Below are 21,312 nucleotides of genomic sequence, written 5' to 3'. Positions count from 1 at the left end.
CAGCATGGAATGGTCCAATTCATCCATACCGACCAGATATCCTAAATTAATCCAATCCCGTTTGCCAGCACTTAACCCATATCCCTCTAAACCCTTTCCATTCACAAACCCATCCAGATGTCTTTTAAATGTTATAATTGTACCAGCCTCCACCACTTCGTCTCACGGCTCATTCCACACACACACACCATACTGTGTGAAAAAATTGCCCCTTAGTCCGTTTTAAATCTTTCCCCTCTCATCCTAAATTTGTGGCCTCTTGTTCTGGACTTCCCAACCCAGGGAAAAGAGCTTGTCTACTCACCCTTTTCGTGCCCCTCATGATTTTATAAACTTCTATAAGGTCGCCCCTCAGCCTCCGACGCTCCAGGGAAAACAGTCCCAGCCTATTCAGCCTCTCCTCAATGCTCAAACCCTTCAATGCTGGTAACATTTTTGTAAATCTTTTCTGAACCCTTTCAAGTTTCACAACATCCTTCCTAGAGGAGGGAGACCAGAATTGCACGCAATATTCCAAAAGTGTTCTAACCAGCAGCAACATGACCTCCCACCTCTTGTACTCAATGCTCTGACCAATACAACAAAACATACTAAACGCCTTCTTCACTATCCTATCTACCTGCGACTCCACTTTCAAGGAACTATAAACCTGCACTCCAAGGCTTCCCTGTTCAGCAACACTCCCCAGGACCTTACCATTAAGTGTATAAGTTTTGCCTTGATTTGCCTTTCGAAAATGCAGCACCTCACATGCAGCACCTCACCTCACAGTCCAAAGGTGTGCAGGTCAGGTGAATTGGCCATGCTAAATTGCCCGTAGTGTTAGGTAAAAGGGGTCAATGTAGGGGAATGGGTGGGTTGCGCTTCGGCGGGTCGGTGTGGACTTGTTGGGCCAAAGGGCCTGTTTCCACACTAAGTAATCTAATAAAAAAATATCTAATTTATCTAATTTAAACTCTGTCTACCACTCCTCAGCCCATTGGCCCATCTGATCAAGGTCCTGTTGTAATCTGAAGTAACCTTCTTCGCTGTCCACTACACATCCAATTTTTTACGCATGTACCTCCAATTTTGTAGTCATCCAGGTGCCTTTTAAATGTTGTATTGTAATAGCCTCAGTGTTTATAATGTCTAGATTTATTGTTAGAAGGTAAGCTTTTGGATTAATTATATTTTTTATTCATAATCTTTGACTTTGTAACCTCTTCCTTTAGCTGGGATGATATTCTGACAGTAACATTTCCATAATATGTCACTGTCGCCCCATATCAGCAGACTCCCAGGTCACCCCTCATGTCTCCAACGCTTCAATACAGCTCAAGTATGTACACATGTACCTCCAATATTTTACCCATCCAGGTGTATTTTAAATGTTGTAATTGTACCAGCTTCCACCATTTCCTTTGTCAGCTCATTACATACACATACCACCCTCTGCATGATAAAGCTGCCCCTTAGATCCTTTTAAATCTTTCCCCTCTTACCTTAACCCTATGCTCTCTAGTTTAGAACTTCCCTACCCTAGGGAAAAGACCTTGGCTGTTCATCTTATCCATGTCCCTCACGATTTATAAACTCCTGTAAGGTCAGTTCTAGTCTCCCAGCTATAGGAAAGATATTGTGAAATTTAAAAGGATTCAGAAAATATTTAAAAAGACGTTGCCAGGGTTGGAGGGTTTGAGCGATAGGGAGAGGCTGAGTGGGCTGGAGCTGTTTTCCCTGGAATGTCGGAGGGCACGAGGTGATCTAGGAGTCTGCTGATATGGCAACAGTGACAAGTTATGGAAATGTTCTAGTCAAAATATCATCTCAGCTAAAGTAAGAGGTTACAACGTCAAATGATTGTGAATATAACTCTTAAAAAGATAAAATTAATCCAAAAGCTTACTTTCTGACAGCAAATCCAGACATTATAAACACTACTACCATCATGTTTCCATAGGATTTTTATTAGCTCCTAAGAACACTCAAGTAGATCATTTCGCTCCTCAGACCTGCTTCATAATTCAGTGAGATGACAGCTTGTCTGAGATTGAATTCTTGAACCTGCCTTTGCCCCGTCTCTCTTCATGCCTATGGTTAATAATATGTAACAAACTCAGACTTAGAATTAACAATTTTCACAAAAGAGTTCCCTGTTTGTGTCGATATATTTACTAATTTCCCTCCTAGTCCTAAAGTCTCCAACCAGCAAAAATAACCATTTACACTATTGGTTCCCCTTAATTTCTTGAAACTTAGGTTAAATTTGACTTGTTCAAAATTTCAGGGACCACAACCCCAGTTTTTGTAATCTCTCCTTATAATTTAGTCCATTGAATTCTAAAAGGAGAAGTGAGTGGGGATGCAGGCTTCTTTGTGTTCTCAGGTGTCTTTCCGCGTAGCACTCTAGTTCAAATCTAACCCCACATATCACAATTTGGCTGGATCATTTTATTAATGTCATCACTGGTACACAGCCTTGTGGGTACTTCCTTATATTAGAAGAAATCACCCAACATGTTTCTTACAATAGCTAAAATAGCAACACATGTCACTTAAACGATGGATATTCTATTGTTCCTTAATCAGCTTTCCCCAAACCCTGAACTGTGATGGACTTAATATTAATTTTACTTTTTTTATATTATTATCCATGATTTCTGTCAGTAATATTAGCACCGTGGTGTGGTAATTTAAGAAACTTTTCATGTACTTTTCATGTAAAAATACACGTGACGGTAAATTTCTATTCTAGTGTTCGAAACCAATTGCAACCAGCTTTCTGCAGTTACACGGACTTTGTCATTTATTTTCCATTTACAAAAAGGCAAAGTCAATTCATGGCAAGTCATATTAGAACAGCCAAAGAAACTTTCTAATAAAGGTGATTTTGTAATGTGCATTGCCTTAATGTGTAAAAAAAAAATTACGTGATACTTACAGTAATTTAGATTAGATTCTCTACAGTGTGGAAACAGGCCCTTCGGCCCAACAAGTCCACACTGCCTTTCTGAAGAGAGACCCATCCAAACCCATTCCCCTACCCTATGTTTACCCCTGACTAACACACCTAACACTGTGGACAATTTAGCATGGGCAATTCACCTGAACTGCACATCTTTGGATTGTGGGAGGAAACCAGAGCACCTGGAGGAAACCCACACAGACACAGGGAGAATGTGCAAACTCCACACAGACAGGTGGGAATCGAACCCAGGACCCTGGTGCTGTGAGGCAGCTGTGCTAACCACTGAGCCAACGTGCCACCCCTATGTATCTATGCATCTATATATCCTTCCAAACAAGGCCATCAAATTTAAAACCCTTAAGTGGAGACAGAATTAATTATTCAGTTATCTGGGATTTTACCATTGCATACATTTGGCTGTGGCATGGAAATGTTGAACATTGGAAGTCCAACAGGTTTTCTGTACCTGCTGTTGCCATTTTCTACTCTCTCGAGCTCATCGTCGTTATTCCTGACCGAGAGTCTGTGAACCCGTGGGTATGATTGGTGGGTACTGATTGTAGCCATCTGTTACTGCCTTTCACATCCAGCCCGACTTTGATCAGCACCTGGTAAAGAGATGGAGCAACCATCAAACCAAAGTAACTGCTGGACTGTCATAACATGAAATGCCACTTGTATTTTCCAACAAAATCGAACTGATAACATAAAAGACATTTGATATTGTACAAGCACATTTGCAAAAACTATTTTTTTCCTAGTTTTCATCCCAATCCCTCTCTTCGGTTGCCTCAATTGCGGGATGGAAGAGCAGTCAGATAACCAGCTCCCAGGTTGGTAGTGGTCACGTTGACGTCGTTGTCATTTTCATCTTCTGACCCACGTCCCATCATTTTCTCCGAGTCAAGAAAAGTCTCAAAAGATTTTACACTGCATGTCCTCAGGGCACTTATGCAAATCAAGGATGGATGCCAAGTTAATCAATGTTTCAGGCATAAGTCCTTCATCAGGAATATATCAGGGCTTATGCCTGAAACATCGATTTTCCTGCTCCTCGGATGCTGCCTGACTGACTGTGCTTTTCCAGCACCACACTCTTCAACTCAGATCTCCAGCATCTGCAGTCCTCACTTTGTCCTGGATGTTAAGTTAGTCACAATGTCCAGTTTATCCCCGAAAAGACAGTTGTAACTATGTTAACTTTTGACATTACCTTCAGGGTGCACTGCAACACTCACCCAGGCTTTTTTCAGTGCCTTGCAAAACTCCTCTGTTGCCAAGAAGGTCAAGGGGAAAGACATGGTAACAGCATCATCTGCCTTTTATTTTCCCTTTCATGTCACACACCATCCGGACTTAATATATATTTCTGTTCCTTCACTGTCTGAGTCAAAACCCGGTACCCCCAACCCAACAGCACTGTGGGTGTACTTACATCCCAAGAACTGGGTTACTTACATCCCAAAGGGTTCAGGAAGCCAAGTCACCCCCACGTTTTCAAGGAGATTAGGAATGGGCTATAAATAAATACCACATTCCACGAATTAATAAAAACAACAATGCTCTTTGGAATACATGCACAAAATGTCTACTGTGTTTGGTTTTAGTTCATTGATTACACGCTGGTAAACTGATAATCATTGTCTGAATCTGACAAATTCCTGATTGTTATACCATCATAATTAAATTAGCACTGCCATTGCAATGACTGTTCCAAAGAGTTCATAAATGGAAAGGCTATCTGCACAACATCTCTCCAAGAACTGCTCATTCCCAGCTTTCCAGGTAATGCAAACTACCTGCCCTGAAAATCCTCATAAGGATGTCCTTCAGTATAATCCTCACCAGTGGGAGTGTTCTTCATTTACATAGGTATGCAGGCACCAGAGCTAACATTGTCGCATCCCCCCACACAATTGGAAAATACACTTGCTACTACAGAAAGAGTAGTTCAGAATCCCTCTTCCCCTCACGCAGTCACAGAACCCAAATTAAAGAGTCAATTAAGATTTTTGTTTTAAAATGATATCTTTCTTTAGGGGTTCAGGCTATTTACTATCAATATTGTCACCAACACACCATTCAAGCCATCATCTTAATTGCGTACCAGCCTCCAAGTCAGGGTTAAATAAAGGAAAAGAGGCATCCTGACATAGGAGATCTGCACCTTTTCTTTGCTTTCCCTATCTAACCTCCCTGATAATAATTGCTTGGCTATTCAGTCCCTGACATGGGGAGCAGGATAAACCCTGAAACAACAGAGATTGAAGGCAACCATGTGGTCGATGTTTTGCAGTGGGTTGTCCTTCCCAGTATTATAATAGCAGATTTGTATAATACACAACAATTTTATTGGTGCAGCTAGTTCTACAGAGAATGCAAGATGGTGTGAATAGGGAAAACATTACAACTCTAAATTTCTTGTATAAGGGGCACTAAGAAAAATTAACTGATCAGTGACCCCACTTACAGGTTCTGAAGCACAATATCACCTACTCCATACAGGGTCACCATTATGACAGGATAAGTGTTCTTGTAATGGACAACAATGGAAATATTGTACTAAGTCAGCAAACAATGAAAATTTATGGCATAAAATGATTTAAGTTTGAAAATCTCTGCAATAACTGAAGGTAGAAAACATTCAATGTATATGTGCAGTTGGTAGAGATGACATAAGCACAGAACAACAATATCATGAATTATTTCTCATTCACTCCAACACACAGAGTAGGTATTTCCTAATTATTCATCTTCTAATGGACTTGTTCTCTGATACAGTCCCTGTCCTTTTTGCCCAGAACTGAATGTCTCTGCCTGACCTGATGTGCTCTTCCAGCACCACACTCTCGACTCTAATCTCCAGCATTTGCAGTCCTCACTTTCACCCTGATGAAGTCTGAAGCCTACTGCTTGTAAGTAGATTCAAAGCCTCAAGCAATGTTCTTCAGTTCTCTGGGGCAACACATTAATACGTCAACATTTCTCTGAAACGTACCTGTATCCTTTAATAATCATGCCAAAAAATTATATGCCTTTTAATTCTCGACAGGTCCCAGCCAATGATCAGTTTCCTCCAAGTCAGAAAGTTTCAGGTTCAAGCCCCTCTCTAGGATTCAGGTGCAAAACGCAAAGCTGACATTCAAATGCAGGACTGAGAGGGTGCTGCATGGTCAGAAATATTATCTTTCAGATGGGATGTTAAAATGAGGTCCTGTCTGTGGTCTCAAGTGGATGTCAACTACCCCTAAGACACTATTTCAAAATACTTATCCCTCAATGTCACAAAAAAACAGGTTCTGTGGTCATTATCACATTGCTGTTTGTGGGAGCTTGCTGTGTAAAAATTGGCATTTGTCTTTCCTACATCATAACACTTCAAAAGTCACTAACTGGCTGCAAAGCACTTTGGGGTATTCTTTGTCCTGATGGGTCTTCATACCTCCAGGTATTTATCTTCTTTAGACAAGAATTAGTTGAACAAATGTGAAGAATGAAGAAGGAGAAATCTATTTTATTCCAATTATTTATGGATTAGACTTTTGATTAGTAGTATGTGAAACATTAATTTCTATTTAATGTTTTCTGCCCCAGGCTGTAAATTCATTCCTTCCAAGATAGACAATAATATAAACTCTTAGCTCAGTCAAATGACTGCACGATAATCAACATAAGACTATAGTTTCATCTGGACAACCATTATGAGAGCTGAGCAAAATGTCCAACAGTGGACACAAAGGCCTCCTGGTTTGAGTGGGATTGATGCAAAAGTGTGATTGACTATCTTTGAAATACTGTTAGGCAGATGCATGCCAGACAAGAAATTTTGATATTATTCAACAAGGAAGACAATACATTTCAGAAATCCTTGATAATTTATGCCAGAAATAGATGTTGTTTTGAATTATTGAGTATTTACTAAGAATGCCACTGCATAAATGAAGTATGGCTTTACAGTAACAAATGTTGCCAGAATGTTTGCTTACTGAGGCCTCGACTTGCACACAAGTGCTTGTTACTTAAAACCCCAGATGGCAGCATAGTTGATCTATTTTGATAAACGTAGGAACTGGAATAGACAATTCAACCCCTCAAGCCTGTTCCACCATTCAATGAGCTCATGGCTGATCTGTGGCCTAACTCCATCATCCTGCCCTTGTCTAATTCGCCTTAACTCCTTTGCTTAACAAATATTTATCTATCTCAGATTTTAAATTAACAACTGATCCTGCATACACTGCCATTTGTGGAATAGAGTTGCAAACATCTACCACCCTTTAGATTAGATTCCCTACAGTGTGGAAACAAGCCCTTTGGCCCAACAAGTCCACACTGACCCTCCGAAGAATAACTCCCAGACCCATTTCCCTCTGACTATTGCACCTAACACTATGGGCAATTTAGCATGGCCAATCCACTTAATCTGCACATCTTTGGACTGTGGGAGGAAACCAGAGCACCCGGAGGAAACCCACGCAGAGCCAGGAAGAATGTGCAAACTCCACACAGACAGTCACCCGAGGCTAGAATCAAACCCAGGTCCCTAGTACTGTGAGGCTGCAGTGCTAACCACTAAGCCACCATCACCCCTTTGTGTACAGAAATACTTCCTAACATCGCTCCTGAATGGTCTGGCCCTAATTGTCAAATTATGCCCTTTGTTCTAGAATTCCCAATCAATGGAAATAGTTTAACTTTACCTACCCTATCATTGCCTTGAAGATTTCAATCAGATCACCACTTAACCTTCTAATCTTGAGAGAAAACAGGTCTAGTTTATATAATCTCTCCTCACAATTTAGCCTTTGAAATCCAGGTATCATTCTTGTAAACCTCGGTTGTGATCCCTCCAAGGACATTGCATCCTTGCAAGATCAAACTATTAGTTAGAATATTGATTAAATCCTTTTGCTTTACTTTATAATCATGTCCATCTGATTTAAACTGTGAGTTCAGGATGCCTTATCTGGTTCTAAAGTGTTTGCTCTGTGATGGAATTGTATTAACATTAATAAAAACAGCCATTATCAGAAGATGCTTCAATGAAGTTGTCCCACTTTGCATGTCATTTCAGGTCAATCAGCCGGTTAAAAATGGTTATTTCTCCAACTGAATTTCCTCTAGGATGTCGTCAATAAAAAAAGTGTTTAAATAAAATTGCCAACATTAAACACACAAAATAAGCAAGAAAAGCTGCACAATTAGAACATGGAACAATAGAGCACAGGAAGGGAGGCCTCAGCCCATGATATTGTGCTGAATACGACATCAAATTAAACTAATCTCTTCTGCCTGCCCTTGGTCCATATCCCTCCATTCCTTGATTATTCATGTGCTTATCTAAAATGCCTTAAACACTTCTATTGTACATTGTGCTTCTACCACAACCCCTGTATGTTCCAGGCACTCTCCACAGTCTGTGTAAAAAAACATGCCCCTCACATCTCCTTTGAACTTACCCCTCTTAACTTAAATGCGAGCCCTCTAGTATTATTCATTGCAACTCTGGAAAAGCAATTCTGACTGTCAACCCGAGCAAAGGCTACGACAACGGATGAATGGACACCGCACAACAATCAACAGACAGGAGGGTTCCCTCCCAGTTGGGGAACACTTCAGTGGTCCAGGACTTTTAGCCTCAGACCTTCGGGTGACCATCCTCCAAGGTGGACTTCGGGACAGGCAGCAGAGGAAAGTGGCCGAGCAGAGGCTGATAGCTAAGTTCGGTACCCATAGGGAGGGCCTCAACCGGGACCTTGGGTTCATGTCACATTACAGGTGATCACCATTGCACTACACACACACACACACAGATATTCCTACACACACACACACTCTCACATACACACGGACACAGATACACACAGACGCGCACACAGACACCCACCCACACCCTTATAGACACAGACTCCCACACATGCACCCCCTCACAGACTTAAGACACTCTGCACTCACTACACACACACACTTTCTCACACTCACAACCCCCACCCCAGACAGACACACACACAGACAAAGACCCACATGCACACATATTTTGTGTGGTGAATTTTTTTGGTACTTGCAGAGTTACATTGCACTTTGCTCAAAAACCACATACATATTTGTAGAACTCTGAGCTCAAAAACTGCATGAATTTATGTAAAACTCTGTTATCTCACTTTTTAGATTGGAATCAATCTAAACATCAGGTCATAGACAGAGAACACAGGGGGCTAACACCTTCAACATATTGTCTAGCTATCACCATTGTTAACAGCTAACCCGAGAATGCAACTTTAAAAAAAGGGTTTTGTGATTTACACATGAAAGAAGTGAAACTATCACTGTATTCTAACAGATGAAAGGCTTAACAGACAATCAATTCTTCAATGTATAATTTCAGTTACATCACACTGCAAATTTTTGCTATAAATTCTGTGTTATGATCGAGCCCTCCACAATCACCTGATGAAGGAGCGTTGCTCCAAAAGCTAGTGTGCTTCCAATTAAACCTGTTGGACTATAACCTGGTGTTGTGTGATTATTAACTTTGTACACTCAAGTCCAACACCGGCATCTCCGAATCATGAACCCTATCTATGCCTCTCATAATTTTATAAACTTCTATCAGGTCTCCCTGAAATTGTTCACCTTAATTGGGGTCTTTTTGTCATTTTTACAGCTAAAAGGTGCCACTAAATTATTTACATGTGACAACACGGAAGGTTTATAAATACCATGCCCAAGATTAAGGTGCAGAATTGCAGTTTGTGTGCAAAGTAGATCAATCAATTACTATACACTCAGCCAGTCAATTCCATTGTGTATGACAGGATTGGATATCAGGCAACAGTGACAATAGATTTGCAATACATTTAAAAACAAAGTCAAGTTAACCAAGAGTAGGAATAAATGTAACTGTTCTGTCTGATTGCTAAGATTGAAACAGAAAGTGCAATTGTCTTTTCCCTGACTTAAGTCCTTATTGAGCCTTTCTTTTCATAGCAAGTGTTCAGGCAGCTCTTTAGTGAATGACTCACACCAAACTTGGACACGAGAGGTGAAAGCTATGCTCAGCCTGTGTTCAAGAGGAGTTGAGGCCTGGGGAATATCAGCTATGATCTTGTTGAATGGTGGGGCAGGTTGGAGGGGTTGAATCGCCTACTCCTACTCCTGTTTGTTATGTTCTTATGTCATGATTACAACAAGGATAAGGTGAGTATTTATTTCCTCAAGTGAATCGCCAAAACAGATTATCTGGGCATTATCATATTACTGTTTTTGGGAGCTTCTTGGGCTTACATTGGCAGCAGTTTCTGACATTACAGCCATCATTACACTTCATTTGCTGTGAAGCATTTAGGAATTGAAAAAGTGAAACAGAAATTCAAGTCCTTTCTTGCAAATAGACATTAAGGGGAATGTCAATATTGTCAGAAAATAATCAAATTTACGTCTATTTAAGTAAGATTTGAAGCTGGGTAACTTGCCTGACCACAAATAGTGAATCTTCGAGGAGAACGTGAGGTCTGCAGATGCTGGAGATCAGAGCTGAAAATGTGTTGCTGGTAAAGCACAGCAGGTCAGGCAGCATCCCAGGAACAGGAGAATCGACGTTTCGGGCATAAGCCCTTCATCAGGAAGGGCTTATGAAGGGCTTATGCCCGAAACGTCGATTCTCCTGTTCCTTGGATGCTGCCTGACCTGCTGTGCTTTACCAGCAACACATTTTTAGCACAAATAGTGAATTACAAATGAAAAGAAAAACACAAAGGAAGTAGCCAAATGTTTTATAGATTGTTTTTGTTAGATTTAAGCATTTCTAACCACATTGAGACAACATTTTTGACTCTAGTTGTAAAGTAAGCATTGCTCCTAGATATATTCCATTCATACTTTTAAATTTATTCAACCCGTAGTGAATGATACATTGCAGAATTTATTTTGAATACAATCTACTACGGTATAATCATTATTATGCTATATACATTTACTTTGACACTTTAATTACCAGAATAATCATGAGGCTCTAGAGCTCGAAATAACAATATTATAAAGGTAACAGTAAAACATTTTCACCTTCAATATAAATAATTGAGCTATGGAACATTTCCATCATGCCATTAACATTGAAAAATCTGTCAGCATGTGGGGTCAACATTGACCAGAAACTCACTGGGTCAGACACAAAAATGCAATCAATGGCTGCTAGAGCAGGTGAGAGACTGAGTATTCTAAGGTGGTTGGTCACTTCCTGATTGTTCTTTTCCCCACCTTCAAGGCACACGTCAGCAACGTGACAGGATACTCTTTACCGACCTGGTTTAGTGTAGCAATAGCATGAATGAAACAACACTCTGGCACAACGCATTCCAGGACAAAGCAGTTGAATTGTTTGGGACCCCACCCACCATTATAAGCCTTTATCTCTTTCACCAATAGACATCTACAGTGTGCAATACCTACAAGATGCCTGACAGCACCTTCCAAACTGTACCTTCAACTATCTGCCAGGAAAAGAACTGTAGATGCATGTGAACACCATTGTTACCTTCCAAGCTGCATAACAATCCTATACATATATACTGGACACATCTTACATTCCTTCATTTTAGCTGACGCATGATCCTAGATCCCACTAATGCAGGAAAACATTCCAAGGTATTTCATGGCAGCAAACAAAACTTGACAGTGAATCACAAAAGCAGTGAATCTGCACAGTTACTGCCTTTGCTGTTTGAGTTCATGTATCTCTGGACATCGGAGTGTGAGTAGGAAAAGTTCACAGCAAAATTCACAGTTGACCTTGGAGGAATCTATCTGGGAGAGCTCACAGCACAGGAACAAATAAGTGCATAGTTTGTAAGTGTAACCTTGCTGTAAGTCTACAGTAGTGCACAGTGGGCTCTTTCTTGATTATATGTTTTATTGAGATCTGTCTCTTGATTGAATTTTAAAAATGTAAACCATAAGTACGAAGTTAGCCTGGAGCACTAATATTTAGAGCAAAAAGACAGTGCTATTTTCTGGATCTGTCGATTGTGAAGGAGCAAAGATGGCCTTTAGTAAAGTGATATGTTCTTCCTGTTGTATGTGGGAGTTTAGGGAGAGTTTCCATGTTATTGATGATTATGTCTGCAGGATGTGTGTTTGGTGCGAATCCAATCAGATTGCATGGTTCGGTTGGAGCAACAGTTAAAGGCAATAAGGAATATGCAAGAGCTAAGGGGTGTGGTGGATGGCAGTTAGAGAAAGGGAGCAAAGTCGCAGATACAGTCAGGTGGATGTGCTAACTCTAGGAAAGGCAGGAGGGGTAGGCAGGTAGTGCAGGAGTCTTCTGTGACTATCCCTATTTCAAACAAGTATACTGTTTTGAAAAATGTAGGGGGTGATGGATTCTCAGGGGGACATAGCACGAACAGCCAAGTTTCTGGTATTGAGACTGGCTCTAATGCAATGAGGGGTACATCGGGTTCCAAGAGATCAATCGTGTTAAGGGACTCTATCAGAGACACAGACAGATGTTTCTGTGGCAAGCACCAAAAAAGCAGAATGGTATGTTGCCCCCCTCGTGCCAGGATCAAGGATATCTCAGACAGGGTGCAGAATGTTCTCAAAGGGGAGAGGGCCCAGCAGGAGGTCATTGTACACTTTGGAACTAACGACATAGGTAGGGAAAAGGATGAGATTCTGAAGGGAGGATATAGGGAAGTTAGACAGGAATTTAAAAAGGAGGTCCGCGAGTGTAGTAATATCTGGATTACTTCCAGTGCTACGAGTTAGTGAGGGTAGGAATAGGAAGATAGAGCAGATGAATATGTGGCTGAGGGGCTGGTGCAGGGGAGAAGGTTTCACATTTTTGATTTATTGGAATCTCTTCTGGGATAGAAGTATTATATCCAAGAAGTGGACATAAATTGCACCTGAATTGGAAGGGGACTAATATACTGGCAAGGAGATTTGCTACAGCTGCTCGGGAGGATTTAAACAGTACAGTGGTGGGGGGGGGGAGCAGGGTGGAGGGAGAACCCAGGGAGATAGTGAGGAAAGAGATCAATCTGAGACTGGTACAGTTGGGAAAAGGAGCGAATCAAACAGTCAGGGCAGGCAGGAACAAAGCAGAGAACAAGGTAGGACTGATTAATTAAACTGCATTTACTTCAATGCAAGGGGCCTAACAGGGAAGGCAGATGAACTCAGGGCATGGTTAGGAACATGGGACTGGGATATCATAGCAATTACATAAACATGGCTCAGGGATGGACAGGACTGACAGCATAATGTTCCAGGATACAAATGTTATAAGAAAGATAGAAAAGGGGGCAAGGCAGGAGGGGAGTGGAGATTTTGACAAAGGATAGCATTAGAGCTGTGCTGAGGGAGGATATTCCCTGAAATACATCCAGGGAAGTTAGTTAGGTGGAACTGAGAAATAAAAAAGGGATGATAACCTTATTGGGATTGTATTACAGACCCCCTAATAGTCAGAGGGAAATTGAGAAACAAATTTGTAAGGAGATCTCAGTTATCTGTAAGAATATTAGGGAGGTTATAGTAGGGGATTTTAACTTTCCAAACATAGACTGAGACTGCCACAGTGTTAAGGGTTTAGACGGAGAGGAACTTGTTAAATGTGTACAAGAAAATCTTCTGATTCAGTATGTGAATGTACCTACCAGAGAAGGTGCAGAACTTGATCTTCTCTTGGGAAATAAGGCCGGGCTGATGACTGAGGTATCAATGGGGGAGCACTTTGGGGCCAGCGACCATAATTCTATGCGTTTCTAAATAGTGATGGAAAAGGATAGACTGGATCTAAAGGTTGAAGTTCTAAATTGGAGGAAGACTAACTTTGACTGTATTAGGCAAGAACTTTCAAAAGCTGACTGGGAGCAGATGTTCACAGGTAATGGGACAGCTGGAAAATGGGAAGCCATCAGAAATGAGATAACGAGAATCCAAGACACAGTATATTCCTGTTAGGATGAAAGGAAAAGCTGGTAGATATAGGGAATGCTGGATAACTAGAGGAATTGAGGTTTGGGTTAAGAAAAAGATGGAAGCATATGTCAGGTATAGACAGGATAGATCAAATGAATTCTGAGAAGAGTATAAAGGCAATAGGATTATACTTACGAGGAAATGCAGGAGGGCTGAAAGGGGACATGAGATAGCTTTCCCAAATAGGGTTAAGGTGAATCCAAATAGATTTTACAAATGCATTAAGGATAAAAGGGTAACTAGGGAGAGAATAGGGCCCCTCAAAGATCAGCAAGGTAGCCTATATGTGGAGCCACAGGAGATGGGGGAGATACTAAGCAAGTATTTTATATCAGTATTTACTGTGGAGAAGGACTTGGAAGATATAGAATGTGGGGAAATAGAGGGTGACATCTTGAAAAATGTCCATACTACAGAGGAGGAGGTGCTGGATGTCTTGAAACACAAAAGTGGATAAATCCCCAGGTGTACCCTGGAACTCTGTGAGAAGCTAGGGAAGTGATTGCTGGATCCCTTCCTGAGATATTTGTATCATCGCTAGTCACAGATGAAGTGCTGAAAGCCAGGAGGTTGGCTAACGTGGCACCACTATTGAAGAAAGGTGGTAAGGACAAGCCAGGGAGCTATAGACCTGTGAGCCTGACATTGGTGGTCGGCAAGTTGTTTGAGGGAATCCTGAGGGACAGAATTTACATATATTTGGAAAGGCAAAGACTGATTAGGGATAGTTAGCATGGCTTTGTGTCTCATGAAATCATATCTCACAAACTTGATTGAGTTTTTTGAAGAGGTAATAAAGAATTTGATGAGGGCAGAGTGGTAGACGCAATCTACAGAGGAGCCTCGATTATCCAGCATTTGATAATCTGAATTTTAGAATATTCAGACAAGATCGCAGGGTTCCAATGATTGTTAAACCGTGTTATCTAGCATTCAATTATCTGAACATTCAATTATCCAAGCATTTGACTATCCAAACCAAATACTCCCTGCCCAAGGCATTCGGATAATCGAAGTTCCTCAATATATGTACTTCAGTAATGCGGTCAACAAGGTTCTTCATGGGAGTCAGGTTAACAAGGTTAGATCTCGTGGAATACAGGGAGAACTAGCAATTTGGATAGAGAACTGGCTCAAATGCAGAAGACAGAGGGTGGTGGTGGAAGGTTGTTTTTTCAGACTGGAGGCCTGTGACCAGTGGTGTGCCACAAGGATCAGTGCTGGGTCCACTGCTTTTCATCAATTATATAAATGATTTGGATGTGTACGTAGGAGGTATTGTTAGTAAGTTTGCACATGGCACCAAAATTGGTGTGTAGTGGACAATGAAGAAGGTTACCTCAGAGTACAACGGGATCTTGAGCAGACGGGCAAATGGGCTGAGGAGTGGTAGATGGAGTTGAATTCAGATTAATGCGAGGTGCTGCACTTTGGAAAAGCAAGTCTGAGCAAGACTTATACACTTAATGGTAAGGTCCTATGGAGTGTTGCTGAACAAAGAGACCTTGGAGTGCAAGTTCATAGCTCCTTGAAAGTGGAGCCACAGGTAGATAGGATAGTGAAGAAGGCATTTGATATGCTTTCCTTTATTGGTCAGCACATTGATTATTGGATATAGGAGGTCATGTTGCGGCTGCACAGGACATTGGTTAGGCCACTTTTGGAATATTTCATACAATTCTGGTCTCCTTCCTATCAGAAGGATGTCGTGAAACTTGAAAGGGTTCAGAAAAGATTTACAAGGATGTTGCCAGGTTTGGAGGATTTGAGCTACAGGGAGTGGCTGAATAGGCTGGCGTGGTTTTCCCTGGAGCATTGGAGGGTGAGGTTTATAAAACCATGAAGGGCATGGATAGGATAAATGACAAGGTCTTTTTCATGGAGTGGGTGAGTCCAGAACTAGGGGGATAGGTTTACGGTGAGAGCAGAAAGATACAAGAGATGTGTGGGGCACCTTATCACACAGAGGGTGGTGCGTGTATGGAATGAGATGCAGAGGAAGTGGTGGAGGCAAGTACAATTACAGGCATCTGGATGGATATATGAATAGGAAAGATTTAGAGGGATTCCGGCCAAGTGCTGGCAAATGGGACTAGATTACTTTAGGATCTCTGGTCGGCATGGACGAGTTGGACCGAAGGGTCTGTTTCTGTGCTGTACATCCCTATGACTCTCAAGCAGCACAACAGGAAATCACAGGCTTGGTCAAAAAGATGGGATTTTATGAAACAGCTGAAGGGAGGAAATAAAGAGGTACAGAGGCAAACAGGTGCATGGAAGGAATTCCAAATCTTAGAGACTAAGCAGTTAAAGGCACGGCCACCAATGATGCAGCAAACAAAACTGCAGAAGAATCCAGAATTGGAGGAGTCCAAAGATTTTTGTGGATTCTGGAGGCAAGGTCATGGAGGGACATGCAGCTGAGAAAATTGAATGTTAACCTGAGAGATTGGTGAGTGGGTGTTCAGTGATGGGGGAAGGCGGTGTCTGTTTCCTCTTCTACACTTTTTGTCCATAAGAAATTATTTTTACTCTAGGGAAAGCAGCTAATTATTTGGTGAGTATCTGGTAAGTAGTTACAATCTATTCCGTTCTCAAGTTTTAAAGAAATTAACAATCAAGTAAAAAGATTGTTTGTCACGCAATGTAAGTCAATAATATATTTAAGTAATTGAAATTGATTAAGAATGCAGAATGGATTGTGCAACAAAGCTGCAGAATGAGGAAGCTATAGATACCATGGTGATCCAGGGCAAACACTTCTGAAGTAAGTGTTTGTGGCTCAAGGAACTTTGGCTCAGGGTCATTAAGATGGAAGCTGATTTGCAATTTTTGACACATATCAGGGAAGGTGAAAGGTACCGAGATCTTTTGTACCAGGAGGCAGGATAGGTTACAATCTAAAAGAGGACCTTACACGCAAAAGAACTATGCAGTTAGTGGTAGAGGCTGAAACCTGGAAACAGTGCAACAGAATGACAGGATCAGAAAGCTAACTTAACTGAAGAAGTTCATCAGATTTTGTCAACTTTCTAAGGTACCAATACATCACATGATAGACCAACATTAAAAAGTCATCAAATTACTTAGATGCTAGAACACACTTCTCCAGATGTGCACTTCAGAAACAATGCCATTGGAAACAATGTCCAGCTTTAAACACCAATGCAAAGTTTGTAATAAAAAACTGACATTGCCAGAGAATGTGTAAATGTCCAAAACGATTGTTGGAATAACAGAACTAATAATGCTTACTTAGCATTATTAGTTAGTTAACATGTTAGTTAAAATGTTAATATCTTTGAAAGAAAATCCAGAATATCAAGACATTCATTCTTAGAACATATACCTTTACATGATGATACACAATCTTTAAACTCTATGTATAATATCTGGTATAGATGAACCACTAGCGCCTCTAGGAATTGTCAACTCACACCTTTCAATGATCATCTAACTGATTTCATACTTGACACTGCAGTGAATATTATGGTATTATTTAAAAAGTCCCACAGTGGAAGAAAATGAAACTACAACCATCTGACAGAGAACTGCTTGGCACAGGCAAACGCAATTTAAAATCAAGAGATTACTCTGCATAGTTTAACACAAAGAGACCAATACTATGTTGGACAGGTGTAGGTCAACAGAAACCAACATTTCTCACTACTTAGCAAAACAGCATACTTTTGTTCTTAAAATACTGCAGTATACTGAAGAACATGAACCAGCACTGAAGACAAATACCAACGACCAGCACAGTTTTGTTCAACAAAGGACAATGTCATACGTCTGAAAAAATGTTCACGGAACCTCTGAGAAAATATGCAGCACTCACAATTAGAGTCGAAGAGTGTGGTGCTGGAAAAGCACTGCCAGTCAGGCAGCATCCGAGGAGCAGGAGAATCGATGTTTTGGGCATAAGCCCTTCATCAGGAATGAGGCTTGTGGGCTGACAGATAAATGGGAGGGGGTGGGGCTTGGGGAAGGTAGCTGAGAATGCAATAGGTAGATGAAGGGGGGGGTCAAAGTGATTGGTCAGAGAGGAGGGTGGAGCAGATAGGTGGGAAGGAAGATGGACAGGTAGGACCATTCAAGAGGGAAGTTGGAAGGTTGAGACTGGGATAAGGTGGGGGGACTCATGAAATCCACATTGATCCTGTGTGGTTGGAGGGTCCCAAGGTGTTCTTCCTCCAAGCATCGGGTGGTTAGGGTTTGGAGATGGAGGAGGCCCAGGACCTGCATGTCCTTGGCAGAGTGGGAGGGGGAGTTAAAGTGTTCAGCCACAGGGCGGTGGGGTTGGTTAGAGTGGATGTCCCAGAGATGTTCTCTGATACGATCCACAAGTCGGTGTCCTGTCTCCCCAATATAGAGGCGACCACATCGGGTGCAATGGACACAGTAGATGACGTGGGTGGAAGTACAGGTACATTTCTGTCAGGTGCGGAAGGATCCTTTGGGGCCTTGGATGGAGGTGAGAAGGGAGGTGTGGATGCAGGTTTTGCACTTCTTGCAGTAGCAAGGAAAGATACCAAGAGGGAAGGATGGGTTGGTGGGGAGCATGGACCTGATAAGGGAGTCGTGGAGGAAATGGTCTCTCCGAAATGCAAATATATCTCTGGTGGTGGGGTCTGTTTGTAGGTGACTGAACACACGATTAGTTACATCTGTAATTTTCGCAACTGAGAGATTAGAAGACACAACTGATTTCACAGGTATAAAATGAATTATTCAATTATTTTCCAATTGCAAATAATCTTCAAAATCTGATCATTTAATATTCTTGGCACCACAACACCATGAATTAGTAGTAGATTCTTGATACAGTCAATTCAGCTCTTTACGAGAAGCAGTACCAAGACAGCACAGTAACTGTCCGTGGCTGAATTTGAAGAAATGACAATGCTATCCGAAAGCATTAGTACAAGAACGGAAAGATCACACACGAGTTTACCTCATGAAGCTTTAAAAAACAGGATTGCTTCTTTCAGAAACACAAATATGTTCTCTGACAAGCAAACCAAATATTGGTCAAGGGGAATAAATTGTTCAACAGTGGCATCAATACTAGAGACATTCAGGAAATGAAGTGCACCTGGACACATCAGACTTTCAACCCAACAAAGTCATCAGCTATTTGTAAAGTCAGAGGAGGTGTGGTATTGCCAGACCTGCTTTATTTATTGAAATAGTTATACCAAAAATGAATAACCAGAATAAAGCTTGGGCAAGTTACTATATAAGGCAGTCAGTGCCTGAAAGGGTTAACTGGCATCATTAGCTAGGTTCTGTCTACTGAGATATAAAGAACGGTGACCAAGCGAGCAACACCCATATCCCGTGGATAAATAAATAAAATTAACTTGAAGTGCTGTGACCTACGAGGTTACTAATCAAAGAATTAGAAAGTCGGATTGGTTGTTTTCAGTTGGCACAGAAGACCGAATGGCCTCCTTATGTGTCATACATGCCTTTATTTGGAAGGAAACAGGAGCGGGAGTCGGCCATTCGGTCCATCAAATGATCTTGACTTATAGTGACAATGAAAATATTACCTTAGAGGACCTAGCTATTATGCAGTTTCTGGGGTAGAGAGGTAGTGAATTTAATTGCTGATGATGGATTTTGTTTTAAAGAGTAGCAATTATTTTTGATAGACTGTGTAATTACTCCAGGCGATAAACTATAAACAAAACCCTGGTTTTCCTGTCGAATTGACGAGATTGGGGACAGGATGCATGTATCTCTGAAGAGAGACCTGAAGTGCTTTGTTATCAATTCTCATCCACCTTCACCCTGAGATCTTTCGTCATGGTTACACGTCCAGTAACCATGACGATCCGACTAGATGAAGGTAAGAATGAATGTTTCCTACTGGCCAGCTACACTCGGAATGGAAAATACATAGGACCACTCGCGATCGCCCTGCTCCAGCAACATGTCCATTGGATCTTCCAGGATAAATCATTTCTCAATTTCTTCCAGACAACTTTGTCGCGGGATCAAGTTGACCAGAAAAAGAAATAAATGGGAAGCCTCTCTCGGCTGGGCTCAGAGTCTCCCCGGACGGAGGGGGTCGCGGATACACATGGCTTTAGGATTAGTGTGAACACCCTCCCCGCAGTTCGCGGGAATGAGCGAGGCGGATAGATCAACGCACCTCGCAGCTTGACAAAGCGGAGCCTACCCAGCAGTAACTTCGGGGATGGAATAATGGGATGGAAAGGCGTTATAAACGTGGGAAAGGGGAATTAAGAGTTTGAGCAAATGTTTACAACTCATTCCCCAGTTTGCTGCCCTTTTCACACCCTCCTCCCCTCAACATTTAGGGCATCACGGTGGCTCAGTGGTTAGCACTGCTGCCTCACAGTGCTAGGGACCTGGGTTCAATCCCAGCCTCGGGCGATTGTCTGTGTGGAGTTTGCACATTGGATTCTATGGGATTCTTCCCACAGTCCAAAAATGTGCGGGTTAGGTGGATTATAAATGGGAAATACAGGGTTACAGAGAAAGGCCGAGTCTGGGTGAGATGCTCTTCGGAGAGCTAGTGTGGACTTGTTGGGCCGAATAGTCTGTTTCCACACTTGGGATTCTGAGGGGCAAGGAGATGCCGAGTTCTGGAAAAGTCTGTTTTAAAAAGCTGTGAAACTCACAGCGTTTATTTCCCTCTCTCACACACATAAATCACTGTTCAGTACACACACACACATATACACTCTCCTTACCTTGTGTCGCGGGTTTCCTTGTCTCCTCTTGTTGTGATGGGTCCCACCCTGGGGACTCTGTCTCCCCTCAGCCGGACTTGTGATGCGGATTCCTATCCTCTCGGTTCGGGTTTTTAATTGCTTTCCCTGGTCCCGGGAGGAGTTGACGAACCCTTGCTGTGACTGACCGCTTTTCTCTCAGAAATCAACCCCATGTCTCCAGTTTCAATCAAAGGGCGCCTACTCCATCCAGCACGACCCACATCAAAACGTGAGAGACAATAAAAGACTCTTAAGACTTTTTTTCCGCTGCTTTTCTTTTATTTTGGGGGCGGGAGTCGAGAGATGAAACGACGAGTGTTTTGTCATCTGATCAGACTGATTATTATCTCTAACTCTGGACGTCACCTAGACCATCTGTTTAATATGCATCAAGCTTCGGGACAGACTGGAATCGAGAGGTTGTGGGGGTGTGGGGAGGATGGTAGCCAGTCTTGCTGCAGCCAGAGAGACTGCATTGATGTGTACACATTTCACCCACCCCCCTCCCAACCTTTGAACCCTCCACCTCCCTCTCCCCCACATCTCTCCCCGTGTTCCCTTTCCTGACCGAATGCTAAACGTCTTCCACCCAAGTCGCTTTTTCTTGTGGACTCTCTGACCAGCCGCGCCAAC

The 21,312-nt window shown here is 41.9% G+C and overlaps 1 protein-coding gene across 3 annotated transcripts in view; it reads right to left on the bottom strand.

Annotated features, from left to right (window-relative positions):
* cnga3a (cyclic nucleotide gated channel subunit alpha 3a) overlaps window positions 1–21,087 on the bottom strand; it is a 54,232-nt gene extending 33,145 nt beyond the window's left edge. For all 3 annotated transcript variants that reach the window (XM_043692266.2, XM_087988352.1, XM_043692268.2), the window contains exons 1-2: window positions 20,659–21,087; window positions 3,417–3,558 (exon numbers count right to left, since the gene is read on the bottom strand). In XM_043692266.2, coding sequence (XP_043548201.2) covers window positions 3,417–3,517 — 101 coding nt within the window. In that variant the 5' untranslated portion in view covers window positions 3,518–3,558; window positions 20,659–21,087. The remainder of the gene's footprint in view (window positions 1–3,416; window positions 3,559–20,658) is intronic.
* Between the last annotated feature and the right edge of the window lie 225 nt (window positions 21,088–21,312).

Source organism: Chiloscyllium plagiosum, unplaced genomic scaffold, assembly GCF_037043375.1.
Source record: "Chiloscyllium plagiosum isolate Xiang-an unplaced genomic scaffold, Cpla_swu_hap1 HiC_scaffold_6, whole genome shotgun sequence".
NCBI classification, from domain to species: Eukaryota; Metazoa; Chordata; class Chondrichthyes; order Orectolobiformes; family Hemiscylliidae; genus Chiloscyllium; species Chiloscyllium plagiosum.
This window is presented reverse-complemented; position numbering and strand designations above follow the sequence as displayed.